The sequence below is a fragment of the Numida meleagris genome, chromosome 3, assembly GCF_002078875.1.
Source record: "Numida meleagris isolate 19003 breed g44 Domestic line chromosome 3, NumMel1.0, whole genome shotgun sequence".
NCBI lineage: Eukaryota > Metazoa > Chordata > Aves > Galliformes > Numididae > Numida > Numida meleagris.
In genome coordinates this window covers 29,008,529-29,028,589 of record NC_034411.1, presented here as the reverse complement: position 1 = coordinate 29,028,589, position 20,061 = coordinate 29,008,529, and the positions used below count along the sequence as shown (strand labels likewise).

The 20,061-nt window shown below is 34.0% G+C and overlaps 1 protein-coding gene across 3 annotated transcripts in view; it reads right to left on the bottom strand.

Annotated features, from left to right (window-relative positions):
* Positions 1-20,061, bottom strand: part of KIF6 (kinesin family member 6) — a 147,645-nt gene that overhangs the window by 53,062 nt on the left and 74,522 nt on the right. For all 3 annotated transcript variants that reach the window (XM_021392999.1, XM_021393000.1, XM_021392998.1), the window contains exon 14: positions 3,759-3,861. In XM_021392999.1, coding sequence (XP_021248674.1) covers positions 3,759-3,861 — 103 coding nt within the window. The remainder of the gene's footprint in view (positions 1-3,758; positions 3,862-20,061) is intronic.

Below are 20,061 nucleotides of genomic sequence, written 5' to 3'. Positions count from 1 at the left end.
TCCCAGTGAAACTGGAAAGAGCTGGAACTTCAGGTGACCACATTCATATCTGAACACTTGAAATCAAGGCTGAATTCAACACAGCTAAATAGCTCCAGCTGGGTGTTTCTCACCACTTGCTATGTCTTGCATAAGGAAAGCAGAAGCCTTTGAAGTATATGTGAGACTTTTACATAGCCATTAGAACTAGTTCAGACTTCGAATACCCAAGCAAGTACAATAGATTGTGTAAAGGTCTAATGGGAATGAACAAAAGCACCCCTCTCTTTCTTCCCTCCAGCTTCCATAGGTCAAATATTAACCTCATCAATTAATTATTGAGTCAAAACTCCCATTGCCTCCAATTCATGTTCACAGATTGATTCAGTTGGACAAGTTGAAGCCATCTGTCTACCCAGCCTGTGTTTGTAGCTTGTTGCCTTGAAAACACGAATAGCTGAATGGGCCATGCATCTGTTTCTCAAACACCACAGTTTATAAACTAAAACTTGGCATTAATCTATGAAAGACCAAGAAAGTCCATCTGGACTATGAATCACAGTCAAACTAAATAAGCAAGAGAAAGACATAAAATTTGATTCTGTTATTGAAAGAAAAAGACAACTTTTGATATACCTCAGAAAAAATCTCTCAAAGTTCATACTGGTATGAATAACAATGAGTGAACAATTACATTGTTAGCTCAAAAGAGTCCACAAGTATCCTACATGAATATAAAGAATTCTCATAGAGCAAGAATTTTGCAAAGGTTTAACTCTTCAAACAAAGGTCAGTAATTAAAAATTTAACATTCTGAAAAACAAATCTCTAACATAATGTAAAACAAGACAAATTCAAATGAGAGAATGGGGATGTTTAGTAAAATATACAAACATTCATTCATTTCTAATTAGAAATTGAGTGACCAAAGTGAAACTCATCCTTTCCATGAAGCTCATCCATAGCTACCAAGCTACTGAAAAAACAAGTTAGCTGCTAAGCAGCTGAGACACAGAAAGCAAGGAAAGAAGGAAGTGGAAAAAATTAATAGAGAACATCAAAGTGGAAACTAGATTTACATTACATCTGGGAGCTTAGTAGAATTTTACTACTGGAAATACTGACTAGGATGGAATTTAAAAGGCTTTGTGCAGTATACAATATTGCATTGGAGCGGCTTAGCTGGGAAGATTTCTTGCTTTACTGCAAGAAAAAATGAGACAGATTTTTCTCCTCCATAGAGAAACAACACTTAAAGAGAACATGAGTGTATTGAGTAACAGTACACTAGAAAGTCTTCTGAAAGTTAGATATAGGATGTTCAAATTTCAGCAGTCTTATTCTGTCTAGGCATAAACATAGATTTTTAAGCAGCACTGCAGTTGTTCTACAGAAGAAAAATTGAATGAGTTGTATCCCATTAACTGTAAACTAATTAGTAGATCACTTTTTCTATCTCACAAAGCCACCTTTTTAGAAGTTCCCCTAGGCAACTGAACTAATGGGACTCAGGCGGGAAGTCACTACATGAGCTTCAAAGAGAAATTACTTTTTAGCTAAGTAAGCTTCCTTTTAAAAAAAGAAATACGGGGATGGTAGTGAGTTTCAATACTGAGTTACGTTCCCTGTAAATATCTGTTAAGTAGAAGGTTAAAAGCTTTATGTTTGAAACAGTATTTCTTTTATGTGCGTGATTTTTTATTTTCTTTTTTAATGGCAAGATGGATATTTTTCAGTATTTGATTTAATCAAATGGTTACATTTGATTGTTCATAAATAGGCAGTCACAGAATATTTACACACAAGTATATGTAGTACATGTATATACACAGAATCACAGCATGGCAGATGTTGGAAGGGACCTCTGATGGCTATCTGATCCACCCCCTATTCGAATAGGGACGCGTACAGCTGGTTGCCCAGGGCCATGTCCAGGCAGCTTTTGAAGATCTACAAGGAGGAAGAATCCACAATTCATATATGTCAATAATTTTACAGCCCAAGAAATAGTTGTGACTTTTGCTGTCAAACACTGAACTACGCTCGCTGATGAATCACCATTCAATTAATACAAGAACAGTATAATTAGCAGCCAAAGGAAATCTACCCAAAATACCCAGAGGAAAAAGTACGAAGCTAAAAACAAGTACTTTCTGAACCAAATACTGTTCTTGGTATGACAAAAGCGGTTATGTAACTATAAACAAAAATATTAACACGAGAAATCTCTATGTAAAGGGAAGTTATGGTAACCTTTAAACATCTGGTGTCCACACACATCTTCCTGTGCAATTTGAATGCTGGCTGGGTAACCCAGTTTTTGTGTGGTTCAGAGGCTGCATTCCAAATTATAGACTGGACTTGATATAAATCCATTTTAATGAACTCAGTATACTTGCAGCTACAAATATCTCACTAAAATCTACTGCAAATGACCTGGGAGAAATGTTGTTTCAAAGTATCACCCTTCACGTCAGCACCAATTTCATCAACCAGATGCTGCATATTAGAGAGGGGCTACCCAAGACATGAGTTTGAATCTCTTTGATCATGCCGTAACCACGAAGAGTTCTCTTAATAGATAGCAATATCAGAAATTATTGCAGTGTAAGATACATGTGGTATAATCTATCGATAAGATGAAAGAAATTACTAAATATCCAATTTACACGGATAAAATTTTATGTTCATCTAATACTTTGGCAATTAGGTACCTGTGGCTGCAAGTCATAGACCTGGGTAGAAAGTTAACCAGTTCACAAAAATGGTAAGCAGCAAGATTGTGAGTAATCCACAGAGACATGGAGGAGATCCTGAGTTTCAATGAAATAAGTGACCCTGAAAACGCTGTCTTTCATGCCTGTTAATGTCTGTTAATGCCTGTTAATTGTCCTATTAGTGAAACAGAAGAAAGCAGATGAAATATTGAGAAGGAGACTCAAGGGGAAAAAAAAGAAAAAAAATCAAGAAAAAACATAAAAGAAATTAGGTAAAACTGATAAGATCAGAAGGGTACACTGAGAGACCTGCTTTTGGCATGCCCAAGCCAAAAATGTAATATTTCTCTTACAGAACGTGGAGGATTAATTCTTGCAAAACGGACAGTGAAACAGTACCATTATGCAGCCAACAAGAACAAGTCTTGATAGTTTATTTTTTGAGATGTGTAAAGTTTGCTTTATGAAAATTCGTGTTAATATTTCACTGTTCTTACCATCTTTACCAGATGATTTTGAAGTGCTTTTCTAGCATTAACAACAAATATGGAAGGATAAAGTATTATTTCTGTTTTAGAGTGCAAAACTCGAAGAGAGAACCTAAAATCACTTGGCAAGCAAGTTAGGAGCAATAGACCAAAGCATCTGTTAAACATCTCATACTTTACTGTCCAATTCAGTGCTAAAGCCAGTAAAGCATTTTTGACAATGGAAATTACAGTGATCAATTTAGTCACATGAATCTAACTTCCTCTAAATAATTCATGATCATGAATGCCGTTTACCACATTACTTTAATAGTGCTACAAAGATAAGATGAATAAAACCAGAAGACAGATGCTCTGAGACCACTAATGCCATTTTCGTATTTTCTTCAGACTTTCATTCTGTCATTACTAAGTGACAGCCAAATAAGAAATAACCCTGTAAGAAAAGGCTAAGTTTCCATACCAAATCCTCAGTAGAAGCATCGGACGCCTGATCTAAAATTACACATTCTTAACCAGGCTCATAATGAACTCTCAGATGTCTCTCTCCAGCTTACCTTGCTGGGACACTCACCTCTGTTTTAGAAGCTGTTTGTTGTCCTCAATGGTTATACGATCTGCATGGTCTTGCTTGAAAACTTCAAAAGCCTCTTGACATCCAAGTGACATCTTTCCTTCTGTCTCAAGAAAAAACAGGAACTACTTCAGACTGAGTAAGAGACAGACATTTCGTATTTCTTTAATTCCATTTTAGACAAATCAACCAAAGCATCTTAAAGAACCCAGCAGACTATGCTCTGTTGCCCACCAACAGGGAAGAATTTTTTCACAAAAAAAACTAACAAGTTTTTATCTGACAAGTTAATTTAGTTTCACTTTGTTTCTCTAAAGTCTGAATGCTCATACTGTGTAAGTTCTGTATCAAGTTGACTTTCTATAAAGTCAACTTAAATTTTTTGATAAATAAAACTAATGTGCGAAATTTTAAAATATTGAAAATATTCATAAGTACAAGAACATTAGAAGTATTTTCACAACATCAAGCTGCACTTTGATTCAGTCTTTCTTTCACCCTTTATCATATTTACCCCAAGACGTAACTTGAATATTTTCAGTACTCTGGGAAAAGAAAAACTGGAGATTCTTTTAATTACGTATGTTTCATATTCCTCAGTGAATGTTATCCCCTTTTAGTGAATCAGGTATTGTACCTACAAAAACACCTGGTTCCTGCCTCTCAGACTTTCAATACTGGATTTATTTCCTTTTGTGCACCAGAAATTCAAGGCATATTTGGCCTTCAAATCTTTTTTCAAAATACTGCTGGAAAGTGTTATGATCTGTATTATTTACCAGTTCTCAGTGCTGAATGATCTACAAATCCAAATAAGAAATAAAGCACATTATTCAAGAAAAAAATTCAAAGCCTGCCTTCCTGCTTCAGAGCTAGCATAGCATCATGGAATGTTTTGTGTTGGAAGGGATCTTTAAGATCATCTATTTCCAACCCTTCCACTATAGGCAGGGACACCTCCCTCTATACCAGGTTGATCAAAACCCCATCCAGCCTGGCCTTGAATGATTCCAGGGAGGGGGCATTCACAGTCGCACTGGACAACCTGTTCCATTGTCTCATCACCTTTACAGTAAGGAATTTCTTCCCAATATCTAGTCTAAATCTACACTTTCCCAGTTTAAAGCCATTTCCTTTCAGCCTGTTGCTACATGCCCTTATAAAAAGTCCCTTCTCAGCTTTCCTGTAGGCCTCCTTTAGGTACTGAAAGGTGGCTATAAGGACTTCTTGGAATTTTCTCTTCTCCAGGCTGAAGAGCCCCAGCTCTCTCTGCCTGTCCTTACTGGGGAGTTGCTCTAGTCCTCTGATCATCTTTGTGGCCCTCCTCAGGACCTTCTCCAACAACTCCATGTCCTTCTTGTGTTGGGGGATCCAGAAGTGGATGCAGTATTCTGGGTGGAATCTCACAAGAGCAGAATAGAGGAGCAGAATCACCTCCATCAGCATGCTTGTTGCACTTCTCTTGACACAACCAAGGATACAGTTGGCCTTCTAGGCTGCAAGCTCACATTACTGGCTCACGTTGAGTCTTTCATCAACTGACATCGCCAAATCCTTCTCCTCAGGGCTACTCTCAAGCCATTCTACTCCCAGCCTGAGTCTGTCTTGGGATTGCCCTGACCTAGGTGCAGGACCTTGCACTTGGTCTTGTTGAAATTCATGAGTCCACCTCGCAAAGCTGTCCAGGTCCCTCCGGATAGCATCCCTTCCCTCCATCAAGAGCACCAAACCCATTGTGCAGCAAGCCTACTAAAGTTTCTTGGGAGTTTTGCTGTGCAAGAATTTTCGATATGGTTTGTGCCAATGGACCACCATTACCAACAACATACAAAGTTTGCAAACTATTTTCCTGTCTATGCACTTTGCACTTTTTGTGTAAGTGGGCATGATGCATATTAACAAACCATACATAAAAGTTATGCTATGCAGTTCACGAATGCTACACCTTTTTGGGGTCCTGATCAGTATGCATGAAAATTTGCATTTTATACTCAGGAATATGTTCTGCTGCCCCTTGTCCTGCTTATCAGTTCAGAATTTCTTCCCACTGACTTCAGTGAGATTTTTGTGGCATAAGATATCATTTACAGTGAAGACTGGTAACACAAGCTAGCATTCAGGGTTCAATAATCAGTAAAAATTTTAAAACTATTCGAAGTATAGTAGAAAAACTTTCCTTCTATTTCAGTTGAAAGAATCAGCACATCTGTTACTAATCTAAAAATTTTGAGTTGAAAATAGAACCACCAGGAATGTTTGAATGGCAAAGCATGTAGAAATGCTCCACCCTTTCTAAAGAAGAAAATCAAAGAAAGATACAGTACACTTTTGCCACTGTTCAATCCCAAAGAGCAAAAGGATTTAGGAAAATATATTTTTTTCCTGCAGTGATGACCTGAGAATATAGTGTTCATGTTTCATGCCTGCACTGAAGAAAAAAAGTCGGTTTTGCAAGCAGAATTTTATTGTACATTCATTCCATCATTGACACTAATTTTAATACGCAACCTGAACTGACCCTCCAAAATTGCTTTTTTTTAAAAAAGGAAAAAATTGCATTAAGTGCAAAAAGCCTTAATGAAGTTCACATCTGAGCTTAAAATAAACAATGAATCACACTTTCTCATATGTACTACTGCAATGTAAAGTATTTAACCCTTTTGACAATGCTTTACCTTTGAGTAAACAGAACTAAGTTTGGAAGACAAAAATTATGATGCTTACTGCTTCTTCCAGGCAGAAATCTGTTAACCAAAATTAAAGGTAATCTGATAATAGTTTTCCACTATTATATTAAGAGGCAGCAGAATTGTACAGCTTAACAAAACATGTAAGAATATCTCTAGAACTCTTGGGAAAGAGTAATTTTCTGGTTTATGAAGCACATTTTAAGAAAATACATAAGTATATGGAATAGTAAACAATCACATTCTGAAAACAGTATCTCAGTAGCTTGAAAGAAGCATTAAGATTGTATCTCAGCCTAACATGAGCACAAAACAGATAAAGAATATGTTGCAGCCTGTGGGTAATGATGGAGAAAGTTAGAATGATAATAAGGAAATTCGGCAATGTTAACACCAGAAAAACATTACAAGAAACATTAGAAGCTTGATGGAGTGGTGATACTTTCAGTAATGAAGATTCTGTGTGCTTAGCGTATTTTCAATTATGATATTTGCACTTACTCAAATGACAATTTTATTAAATAGTTTTTCTCTAGTTGCAAACTGATACATATTTATAACATTATATACAATTTTAAGGGTAAAAGAATCGAGAGAAGAGAACACTGATGATAGCACATTGTTGGCAAGGTTCTCATATAGTTTGGCTAAAACATGTAGTCTTGTAGAAAACAATTTCTTTTCTTGTACAGGCCAAATGAGTATAATACTGTGGCATATTATTACAAAGTAAAAACTTGAAAGATCTTATTTAAGGAATAATCTTCACATAGCACAGGGCAAGAGCAATGAAACATGTCATCAAATCATTACAATGCAAATTGGAATAACTATTATCAAAATAATTCAGATGGCTAGAAAAAAAATGCAATTTTCGTGCAATAACATTTGTGAAATCCCAGTTGACAGTGTTGTGTTAAGAAGTGATAACTTTTGTACTTTTTTTTTTTAAACTTTACTGTTAGGTTGTGTAAGTTGGTTTTTAACGTTCAAATATGCAGAAACATGTCTAATTCACAGAGTGAAATTTACAGCAAACTCATAATTCATCACAAATTCAAAGAGTTCAAATTTGGGGAAAATTCATGTTTGATCCTCATTCTGAATTTGTGTATTATACTTAATGTTCTCATTGAAGGTTTCATTTCAGCCTGTACTCCTATCCAGTGCACTGCACCAATCTACATATGAAACAAGAAGTTTCAGTACAAGAGACTGCTCCTGGAAAATGTGCAAATTAAAATTATCCCACAGAGCTCAGAAAGTCAAAGTAAAATCACAGTGACTGCTGGCAAGTTCTGACCTACAGCAACAAGAGTAATAATAACCAAGAAATAAAAAGCATATTGCAGCATTCATTAATGAACCAAACTCTTCAAATTAATAAGTCAAAACAAACTGAGAAAAAATACAATAATGCTTTTGGAGGTGCCTGATTATTTTTTGAGGTGACATAAAAAGATCAAAGGGATTCCATAACTAAGTAATGCACCTATGGCAGTTAAAAGCCTATGTATCAGCAAAGCCCCTGGCAAACATCACAAAACTTATTCGATCACTAAAGTAATTTATTTTACATAGTTATGTACAAAATGGTATTTACAGTCATTCAAAACAACATTTAATGCCTCTTTAACTGGGAAATACGTAAGGCATAGTGTGACTTTGTATGCTCAAATGCAGGGAGAAAAATTATGAATCTGAATAGTATTTTTATGTTAAATCTTAAATAAAAAGGAATTATCTGTGTAGGTAAGTGCACAAAAGTAAAAAAAAAAAAAAAAAGAAAACCCTTAAATTATTTTGTTTCCATGAGTATCAGACATGTTTGTATCCTTTTAAGAGACCATGCTGATTTTTAAAGGTATCCAACATCAACAAATCCTATTGGATCCTGTTTTAGTTATCCTAGATTACAAATAATTGTCAATTTTTCAAGACTTTATTCTAGTGATTCTTTTTTCATAAAGGTTTCATGGGCATCCACACTAGGAATGGCACTATTAGGTCTGGCCAATTCTTTTTTGTTGCTGTTGCTGTTTATTTGTTGAAAAAAATTATTTCTCAGAGGAAGAAGAGCTAAATAAATTTTAACGTGTAAAATCAACTCAAAATATTTACATTGCTCTTTCGTTAAATCTGGAAAATGGCTCAAACAGTAGCATGAAATTGGTACTGCCTGTGTCAGAAGATACTTTTATCTGTCAGAAAGCAGAATCACAGCGTCTCCCTCACAACTCCAGCTTGTAGCCAGATTATGGTCCTGATAGGAAAGCTTAAAGGAATACTAGCAGCTCTCATGATACAAGCTGTCAATTTAACTTGCAAAAGAATTGGAAATAACTCTTCGGAAGCAAAGAATCGAAGATGCAATTTGAGCCGTTCTGAGGGAGGAATATTAAGACTGTCTACTAACAAAAGCAAACTCCTGGGAATAGCTGTTCTGACTCTTCACAGACTATGCATTCTGATGATAAAAACATCTGTCCACTTTTCTGCCCACATATCTGTTCTGCAGAAACTACATTTTCACAATGGAAGACTTTGTATTTCTATTCCTGCTATGTCCTCTGTCTATCAGTATTTGCCAACTTTTCCACTGAAATCAAGAAGAGCAAAATGTCCCCTTGGCTCAAGAAAAGCACTCATCTGAGAGCTGGGTGAAGAACTTCAGAATGGCAGTTGGTGTGAATTGTGAGTTTTTGTTCTTATGAAAAATTTTCCAATGGTCAACCTGTTCTTTCAGTTATCTGTTTTGGCTTATGATCACATATCAACAGAGGAATTGTGAGCACTTTCAAATGAAAGTAAAGACAAATTATCAGATAAGTCTTCGTATTAGAACTAAGGTGTTAGAAGTATTTACTGACCAATTGTTCAGAATGGGTGAAAGTAGCTATAACAGAGCTTGGGTATAATGGAACAACAAAGAATAAATACTGAAAAATAGGAAAACAGACACCAATAAAATATACAACGAATACTTTCCTGCCGTAAAGCTCAGCTAAATTCTTCCTCGTGAGCATACACATTATATATGAATATCTTCATTAGGCTGTACTTCAAAAATGGGAAAGACATTAAAGAAGGTTGCTCATGTGCTCATGGCACCCTGCAGAGTAGAACTGCAGAACAGTCTTTGGACAGTTAGAAGTCTCAAATGAAAAACAGAATATTTAGACTCAATGAATTAAATAAGACTGTGGCATAATTAACTTTCTCTCGCTCTGAAGTTTCTTTTGTTTGCTTACAGAGGAGAAAGAGGGTAAAATGAATGCTTTTTGAGTTTGGCTGTGTTTACTGTGATATTGCACATTGATTCAGCAGGTTGGACTGCAATGCACAAGTAAAAATTTTCATTTACAGCTTGAGTTAATTAGTGCATGCTCATTTACTTAGGCATTATTTTTATCCACATAAAGATAACTGATCATCAAGACAAAATGTTACATACAAAACAGTTTTCTATATAATGTTTTCTAAATAGCAGTAACCACTAAATGAGACAGTGCATATGCATAACAGCAAAAGGACAAACTTATTCAGAACTATTCTGGACACAAATCAAAGCACCATATCTACTGTAATAGTTATTCTTAGAAGTTATGTGATCAGTAAAATTGGGATAAAAATTGAAATATAAACATACATATAAAGGCTAAACTGGGTATAAACTTAATTTAAAACATGATGAAATTGATGATTTTAAACTTCACCAAGAACACCACCACCAACACAACTCCAAATGGCATATGACTGCTGAAACCAACCATGCTGATTTTTCAGTTTCATTGCTTTGAGAAGTCTCAGATAACAACAAAGGTAAGAAAAATATTTTAAAAATTAATCCACTGTATATTTAATAGGTCTACTTTTGCAACAAAAGCCACTTGACCTAAATGGCAAATGTCAGACAGAAATTCAGTTTTATGCTCCTGATTGACATGTCATAAGTCTGGTACCAGACTGAATCTCAGACCTGAAGGCAAAAGATCAAAACTACTGAAATCTTTTTCCCTCCTTTTTCTTCTCTGGAAAATAAGCATACTAGTTTGCCCGTTAAATGTTGCAAAGCACAATGCTAGTGAGAATTACAAGATAAAGGAAAATTGTTAGAAACAACTTAATAAATTGTCAATGACTTCACCATTTTTTCTAATATGTGTTAGACTCAGTTTAGCGAAACTATTTTGGTCTGATTTTTTTTTCAGTTATGGTTCCTAATAATTTTAGAGATGACATGGAATGGCTTCAAATTTAAAGATTTATAGTGTGTCTACTTTGTGTTACTTAATCATGTTTTTGAATTTTCTTTAAAGAGTCAATGGACAGCATAGTTATCAGATTGAAAAATCAGGGCAGAGTTGCTGTGAGGGTGCAGATACTGAGAATCAGGGTCTAGTTAGCATGAACAAAATGTTTACAGACATCAGCAGAGAGAAACAAAGTCACATACCTGTTGATAAAGTCAAGTTTTTGTGTTCTGATACCAACATTACTACAGAAATATTTTTCCAACACTTCATATATGACAGCTTGTACGTTTCAAAAGAGACAAAAATATTTACCAGCTATTTACAACCATTTACTTCCAAGCTGCCTGTGAGATCATATCTGATTGTATAATACATACACACACTGGAAGCCCTTAATTAGTAGGTAATAAAGAGAAAGCAGAAACAAAGCATGGTAGCCTTGGCAGAAGTTCAGGAGGTGGATACAAAGGAAAATATGAAGTCAAACCCACAGAAACTTTGAGACACACCCAATGGTGCTGCCACATCTAAATAATGTTCAGTTTTGTCTATGCTGGAATCACACATTGCATGTAACTTCTGATAAAAAATGACACACATCCTATGCTATGTTGTTCAGTTTACAAAAAAAAACTGAACATTATAAATAGAATGTGCTTTTCTCTCTCTTCAAACTCTAAGTATGTTCTCTTACGCAGTATATGGGGTTTTGCAAAAAATTTTACTAAATACAAGACAGGGCCAATACGTTAGTCCAGGGTAGAATGTTGTGATACTAATCTTTGCTTTTGATAGCAGGTACTTTTTTATTCATAGTAATGCCACAATATTCTCTTTATATTCTTTTGAAAATTTTAGTGAAGTAAAACTACTTTTTCCAAAGATTTCAACTTGGTCTTTCATATAAGTTATTGAATCTCAATTCAATTTAAATTGCACTAGTAATAATGTTTGCTGCTTCTGTTTTAGACCTGTAAATCTTGCCTGTCTTTTTCAAGTATACGAATGTTTAAAAAAAGATTGCTCTCAATAAAATTTTTCTCATCTACATATTTTAGGCTGTTTTGAGTGGCAGACACTACATTTAAATTTCTATTTTCATTTTATCTTCAGTAATTTTAGAAAAATGACTGAATTGTGGGTGAAGAATATTTTAAGAATTCTACCAAATGACAACCTACATCAATGGAATCATGACAGCTTGGGCCAAAAGTAAGTGAAGTTTTTTTGTTAGGCACAACTGCAGAGATCTGCATGTATTTTTGGTGTCTCAAGTACCAGCTGCTCCACCAGTCTTGCCGGTAACACCATAAACCACAAAAAAGGAGTATTTCATTTTCAGAGCAGTTCAGCAGAGGAGCGATGACTTGTTTTCCATCAATTTGGTTTTGGAAACATACTGTTTTTTTAATTCCATATTATATTTTAGTTTTATTCTTTGTTAAGATACTGAGGTTTTCTGAAGTCTACATGCTTCTACATCTGTGGTAGACAAGAAAAAATAGTCTGTATTGGTAATGTTGTCAATTACTACCAATTTAGAGCTATTTTAAAATTTCAGATTATTAACTGAAGGAGTGCAGGAGCTGTTTCATAACAAGTTTTGTTTTTCTACTTGTCTGCTTGTTTCAGCAGGAACAGTTCAGCACCAAAAAATAGTGTATGAGAGAATGAAGAGAAGAAACCATGACAGAGACTGTCGTATGTCTTCTTATCATTCTCAACATTCTACTTACATCAAAGATGAATAAGCTTTACCAATCTCATTACTTATTTTCTCCCGGCACCTGAAAATTAGAAATTAAGTTATGAAACAACTTTGTAGGAGAATTAACTTTGATTCTTCTTCTGTTGAAACTTTATTAGAATTTGCCTCCGAGAACAAACACAATAGTCTCTTTTATACCTAAATACAGATTTCAAATTTAAGCATATAATCCCCTGCAATGACCACACTAAATTTCAAACACTCAGCTCCTGAGGAAATATCTTCTTCCCTCCTGTAACCACTACATTACAGATAGCATCCCTTCTTTGTCTTGCCATTGTTGATCTGTTATTCAATAACAGTGGTCAATGCAGTCAACGGATATTAACTGTACTCTAAATATAGGCTCAGAATTGGTCCTTCAGAAGGCTTAAGTAGTCTCAAAACTGAAGAATTCTAGGCATGTGACACGTTCAGCTGGATGAGCAGATAGTGAGGTAGGTTGTAGCATAGTCAAGATGTGAGTCCTTTGCACATGGAACAGAAAAAAATTTAGATGATACCTGAGTAATTTTCTTCAGGTGTTTGCATACTCTTTAACAACAACCTTGACAGTAATTTTCTGAATTCTCTACAGAATTAAGCACTTTGTACGTCTAGAGTTATAAAAGGAGTTCCTTTTAGTGAGCCTAAATCTGGATTTGTCTCTAGGTAGTTGGTAGAGCATTTGGTAGTGGTTAGTACCTGTACTTTCTATACCTATGTTATCTACATCTGTATGTCTCCACTTTTATTTGTAATGGTTACGAAAAGGGAATCAAAGTAAAAATGAGGTAATTACTGTGGACACAGGAATTATACATATCAGCAAAATGGCTAACCATTCCTTTGGACTTTACTCAGATGTTCAAAGCTTTAAAATTCTTTTAAGAAAATTTTGTATGGATCTGTCTTATTTTGAAGGAAAAAAATTATTTTAAAGGAAACACTAAATTTTTGTACAAGAAGGGGGAAAAAAGAAAGAAAGAAGGAAAGAAAGAAAAGATTCTGCATGCTACATACATCTTTTTGTAACCCAGTCTTAACAAACAAAAGTGTACTTACTATCTGAATCAGAGTTAACAGTCCAGGAGTTTGAGGAAGTTTAAGTAAAACTATAGTTTGCATTTTTAATAAAGCACTCTGATGAACATCATTATTCATTTTTAAATAGTTTAACAAAAAGAATCATACCACTCACTACATAATAGGATAAAGCACAGCAAATAGCTCAGGATTTTTGCTGACAACAATGACAAATAGCACGCATTAAAAGTTTAAGAACAAAATTACACAACACATTATACTTATTTAATTTTAATAGTCTAAAAATAAAACTTTCAGAAACAAATTTCTTCAGCAGAAAGATAAATTTAATTTGAACATTCCTTAGATGCCATAGAAAGTTCAGTTAAGTTCACATGGTCTTGAGTTACAGCCATTAGCAATCACTCTTTGCAGTAAGAGGAATCTGGCCTCCAAAGAAATACAACTAAATTAATCAAAATAGAAAGGATTTTAAGTAGTAGCAATCCATGTGATAAAAAACAAACAGCTCATCAAATTTTTAGGATATCAAAATGCACCTAATATCAAATCCTTTCCAGCTGAAAAAAAGAGAATAATAAATCATCCTCAGGAATTTCACTTCTGTAGGAAGAAGCAAAGAATGAGGTATCTTCCCTTTGTTTTTAATCAAAATTCTTTTACCTCTCAATAGCAAAGCAATTAGATGTCTCTAGTGGCACTGGATATTCCTGTTGATTTAATGTAAACTGAATATTAAACATATATGTACTAATCTTATATATATATATGTCTTTAACTTCAAGGAAGGCTGTGAGTAGGAGCCATATGTTGGACATAAACTGAACTGCATGGAAGAGAAAAAACTCCAGCTGTATTCTTCTTTTGCCAGTCTTTCAATACAGCTCTGACTCAAGAAATTCTAAGACAGAGCTGTGGCATTCTTTACATAAAAGTTTACAGGCAATTTGAAAAATTGTATACATCTTTTTATTTTAATACAAAATACAAACGGATTCTACTAATATACCAATAGGTGAAGAGAAAGAATCATATACAGTGAATGGAAAAACTGCACTTGTCACAAATACAGTAACTGGCACCACCAACAATGAAAAATATGTCAGACTGAAATATTGTCCAAAGCACTTTCATGAAATAAATGACTTAGGAAGATTAGGGCAATCCACCAAGCACTGGAATTCCATAGTCAGCAGCAGAGTTGCACAAATGCAAAGGATCTGATACAAGAATTGTTTTAAGCACAACAGACTTTGAAATTTGTCTTTATCCATGGCTAGCATTATCTGAGTTAGCTGCTTTCTGAGCAAGATGGTGGGTTTTGGAAAAGAAGGACAGAGTACAGGCTGGAATTTGTATACACAGGAAAGATGGCAGTTTGTTGCACTTAGTTTTTGTATATTTTATGATATTTTTTACCAGTTAATAAGTTTATAACTCTTCAGCAATGATAGTTTTTTTTTTTTTTATGTTTCTATGATATTTTAGGTCTCAGTAAAGTGATTTTTTTTCTGGTTATATAAATGAATAATTATTTTTACAGGATAACAGTTAACATACTTATAAGTTCCTAACATGACAACAGAGATCCTATCATCTGGCTGTATACACTGATATCTCTCTTAAGGTACCTGTTTAGTATGACAGCATCTTTGCCCTGTCAATACTGAAACAGAGACTATAAAGAATCACTCTAAAGCCACGGTACTACTGCAGAAACGTAACCGTGCAGATGCAATATTTTCTTCGCATAATACACAACGCATAGAATACTCAACACAGGTAGCTTGTAGGTTTGACATGCAGGTCAACAACTAAGTTCAGTAAAAAAGAAGTGAAACTAAACACTTGTGTGTGTTTGAGTGAAGGATGGAAGGAAGTTGCACTATGGTGTTACCAGAATCAACTGGGTTACCACCCAATCCTACATGTCACCTAAATGCCTCTTTAAACTTCTGTGAAATTAATTTGAGGCTATGTGTAAACACAAAATTTTATGAGCACAAAACTTCCTTAGCTGTAGACTAAAAGTAATATGGGGTAGCAGTTATGCTTTTATAGTGCCTCTAGATTGACCAAAAGAAATGAAAAAAATGTTAAGGAATTTTGTGACTATCATACACATATTTCCGGAATTCAAGTAAATGCCCTAGGGCACAAGCACTTACCAAAGAAAATCCAGAAGCATTCATGAAAAAAACCACCAATAGGATTTTAACAACACATCTGATAAGTAAAAGCAGTATTCATAACTCTCTAAGGCTTAAATTGAAGATGTAACATAAAGCATGAAAGTTAAGTTTCTCAGCCAGCATGATCACTACTCCTGAAACCTTACAATCATGCAATTAATCCAACTTTTAATGAAGTTTCCATCATAAATTGACCCTGAAGGCAGGAAGTGCTTTCTACCCTGTAGTTATGGGTGCAGTCTATCCTATTAACAGTAAATTCTGCTGTCATAACAATAAATACCCACATTCAGCAAAATAATAGTTTCTCCTCTTGATGTTCAGCAACCTTTCCTGATGAAACATAAGTCAGAGAACAATTTGATACTGCAGTGTGGTAAAATAAAGCCTATGATTTAGCAACATCTATTTGCTTATAATAATTCACAGAATATTTGTTTTCCAGAAACCTATTAGTGCACTGTTAACAATTTCTTGACCATTTCGGTTTTTGTCCTGTTAGTGGATGACTGCTGTATAAGAAGTATTTAATGCTTTACATTCCACAACACTGTGAAAGACTGTAGTGGTTACAGATCACTTACTATTAGATGGATATTTATACTATTTAATTACACAGTATTTTGTGTTCCAAAAGTGATTTCAAAGCTACATTCCTTAATCCACAAACGAAATTGCACTGGCATTTTCTTTTTCCTCAGGTACAATAATAGGAATATTCTTCAGAAAGACAGCTAATATCATATGTATATACACATACGGATAAGAATGGAGATGCACCTTGCCTTTCTCTTTCTTAAAATAAACACTTAATCCAAACTCTTTAAATATTACAAGATAGCCTTCAATATTTAAAAATATTTTTCTTCTGTAAAAAATATATACAACTGTACTGTAATTTCCAATACATTTCATACCATCACTTAAAAATGTTCTATACAGAGTCTGCTTATACTAATTTATTTTTAGCTTTAATTATTCTTACTAGAGTCTCCACAGCATATAAAGAGAGAAAAGGAAAAATATAACTATCCTTATGATGCTTAATATAAATTGAGACAAAAAGTCAAGTAATCATCTGAGTTCTTACGCATTTAATACTTGTCTTTAATTTCAGTGTTTCTAAAAGCTGGCTCAATCAAAACTGATTACATTCTTGCCTCGGTGATATCAATGACAAAACTAATTGCTCACATAGAGGGAACAGGTGTGCCCTGTCAAACTCATAATAGAACATAGGTTTTCTGAAAATTTAAATAGTGTCAATAGCTTTATTAGGGAACTTCACTTAAAAAAAGTCATAATATATTTGAGTGAAATTACATATTGCATGAACACAATTCCCAGCTAAAAGTCTTCCAATTCCTTTTTAATCAAAATTTCTTGAACTATATGAAGAATATACAGTGAAGGATCACAACAAAATTTTCACAGTGCTACGCTGTGTCAAGACATAAAATTAAGAGTGCTTTTGCCACTTGCAAATCTGTGTTTTGCAAATCTATCATAAGAAAAGGTTTCATAATTCTTTCTGAATGCCAAGTACATTATGTTTTTCAGTAGCTTTAAACTTCTTTTCCTTAAGATCAAAATGAGAAAATATTATGGAAATTCCATGTCACACAAGCTTACTTCAATATTAAATGTCACGTATCTTAGAGCCAAGAGCACACTCATATTAGACTTCAGTTAAATAAACTTGCCTAAGTTTTTCTTTCAGTATTCCTCTATGTAAAATAGTCTTAACACTTTAATAAAAAAATTTAAACGTTCTCCTCCTGTTTCTAAATACTGGCTAGCATTTAAAACTGTTGTCTACTTTCTGTACCGTGAAAGATTAAATGACATTTTTGAAATACTTAGAAATGTTTCCTACCACAGCTAAATGTGACATATATGAATAATAATAATAAAAAAAAAAATCATTCTACTAAGATGAACTTTCCCAGTCCATGCTGAGTACTCAGCTCTTTCTTTTACTCAGCAAGTAGCAATGTCAGTGGATGAAATACATTTCATGTAGCTTATTCTTGGAAGTTACAATAAATAGCAGACGTATTAGAACCAGAAAAGTTCACCCATGATTGCACAGCAATCTAGCAGCCAACGTAATCTCGATTTTCAACAAAACTTCCCAAACAAATTAGCTATCAATAAAGAAAAATGATTTCAAGAACAAATATTTTACGGAAGAAAGGCTTTCAAAGCTTTATATTGGTCTCTGCTTCTAATTCACTCTTACTTTCACAAATCATTCAATCTTCTTGATGTTAGAAAAACAAGATTTTGCACTTATAGATAGCCTTTGAACATGAAATCTCAAAGCGATCTTGAAAGATAAGCTACTCTAATTTATTTTACAGTTGAGGAAACTGGTTCAGAGAGGTGAGATCACTTGCGTAAGTTCACAAACTTACTAAATAATAAAGACTGAAATAAAAACCAGATGCCCTGTATCTCAGTCTGGGAACTTATTCAATGCCTCCATAACAAGAAAAATCAGCTTTGCATTATATTATTCATTTAGGTCCATTCATTGACAGAAGCATGTGAACAATAATGAACACAAAGAAAAAACATGATGAAAAAAAGAAAATTCCAAGTCAGCTAAAAAACTTACTCAGACAATGTATTTATACCAAATATTCAGTAAGAAATCAGAAACATACTATGCCAATTGTTAACAGAAGTTTATACATTATTTACGAAATATTCCTAAGTATACTTACAAACAATAAGAGCAATACAAGAACTCAGTGGAAACCACTGCAAACAAGACAACTGTTTGAAGTTTTTAAGTGACAACTAGAACACTTATTGAAAAAGTGAACATTATAAGATGATAGAAGAACTAAAACAATAACAGGTGGTTGCATTAAGAATAAAATATTGAAAGAAACATAAAGAAGAATGGGAAGGAAGAACTCCCTTCAAACAAAGTTACAGTCCCTACCACTTATGACAGTATGTGCAGACATCAGGGAAAGGTGTACACTATTACCATCTTTACTCGTTAATTATTGTACTGAACCATTTAAAGTGTTTTTTCACTGTGCCTACACCCATTAGAAGCAATTTTTAATGCTTTGAAAAAATTCTATATAAATCAACACTTCTACTAGGTTGTTTCATATACTGTCTATTAATACCCAACTGAATAAATTATTAAAAGGTGTATCATGAACTCTGCACAACTTGAATATTTTGTATCTCTGATATTAAGATTTCTTCTGTATAATAAATATTTACTAAATGATTTTGCAATATTATTTGTAAGAAAATGGTAATTTTTCAGGATTCCCATCTGACACATTACAGCATGACTTATTGCTACCACGTATTTTAACATACTGTTTTCCATATTTGCATTTCTGAAATAGCCCCTAACATGCTATGATGACTTAAAAATCATTTTATACAAACCAGCTATTGAACTACTGCTTTTCAAACACCTGAAAAAAAATCTACAATTTGACCTTAAGATTAAGAGCATAAGAACATGAAGGCTGTGCTTTTATTATAGGCAGTTATCCAGCACTATAAGGAAGATTGCAGTAACTGTTATTGAAATATTCAGGGTATTAGCTTGGAGACAATAGGAAAAAAGAGAAGAAAAAATTACTCATTACTCTAAATCAGCAAGTTAGACTAGAAAAATGAATTTGCAGTAGAATAAGAAATAAATAGCACCCAACAGATAAAATTATGGTATTTTTAGCATATTGTTCATAATGTTGTATCAGTTCTTATCTCATTTTAGACTGAAAGTTATATCTGACAACATTTATTCTCTTTCAATTTTTCTGGGTTTTACAGTAATAAATATAAGTTTTACTAAATCTCCAGTTGGAAATAGGCATCTATAACCTGTGCTGTCATACAGCATATTCTCTTGTATCGTACTTACTTTATGACTGCCTTACCAATAAACACTAAATGCAGTTATACTCAGACTTTTTAAATAATATTACATGAAGAAACTATCAATTTGAAAATATTAAATTGCATTATGTTGTTGTGACTATACATAGAAAAACTTGAGTTTGATAATTTAGGCAATCTACTTTTCTGAAACTGTAGTGGTAGCCTTTCCTCTACCCCTTAACATCCCTCTTTTCACTTTCTTAAAGTTCATATTTTGCAAAAAAGCAGATTCCAGGAAATGAAGTTACTTGTTTGGATACAACTGCCAAAGCCACTTCCTGTACGCATTTGGCAGAAATGCTTGGGTAAAAAAAGCCTTATGACATTTTTCAATCCAACCAAGATGGGCATTCCATTCAGCCACACAAAAACTCAATTTAGCCCCAGAATGGTATGCCAGTGTTATGTATCTGAGTGCTCAAAGTATTACAGTCCAGTAATAATAAATTC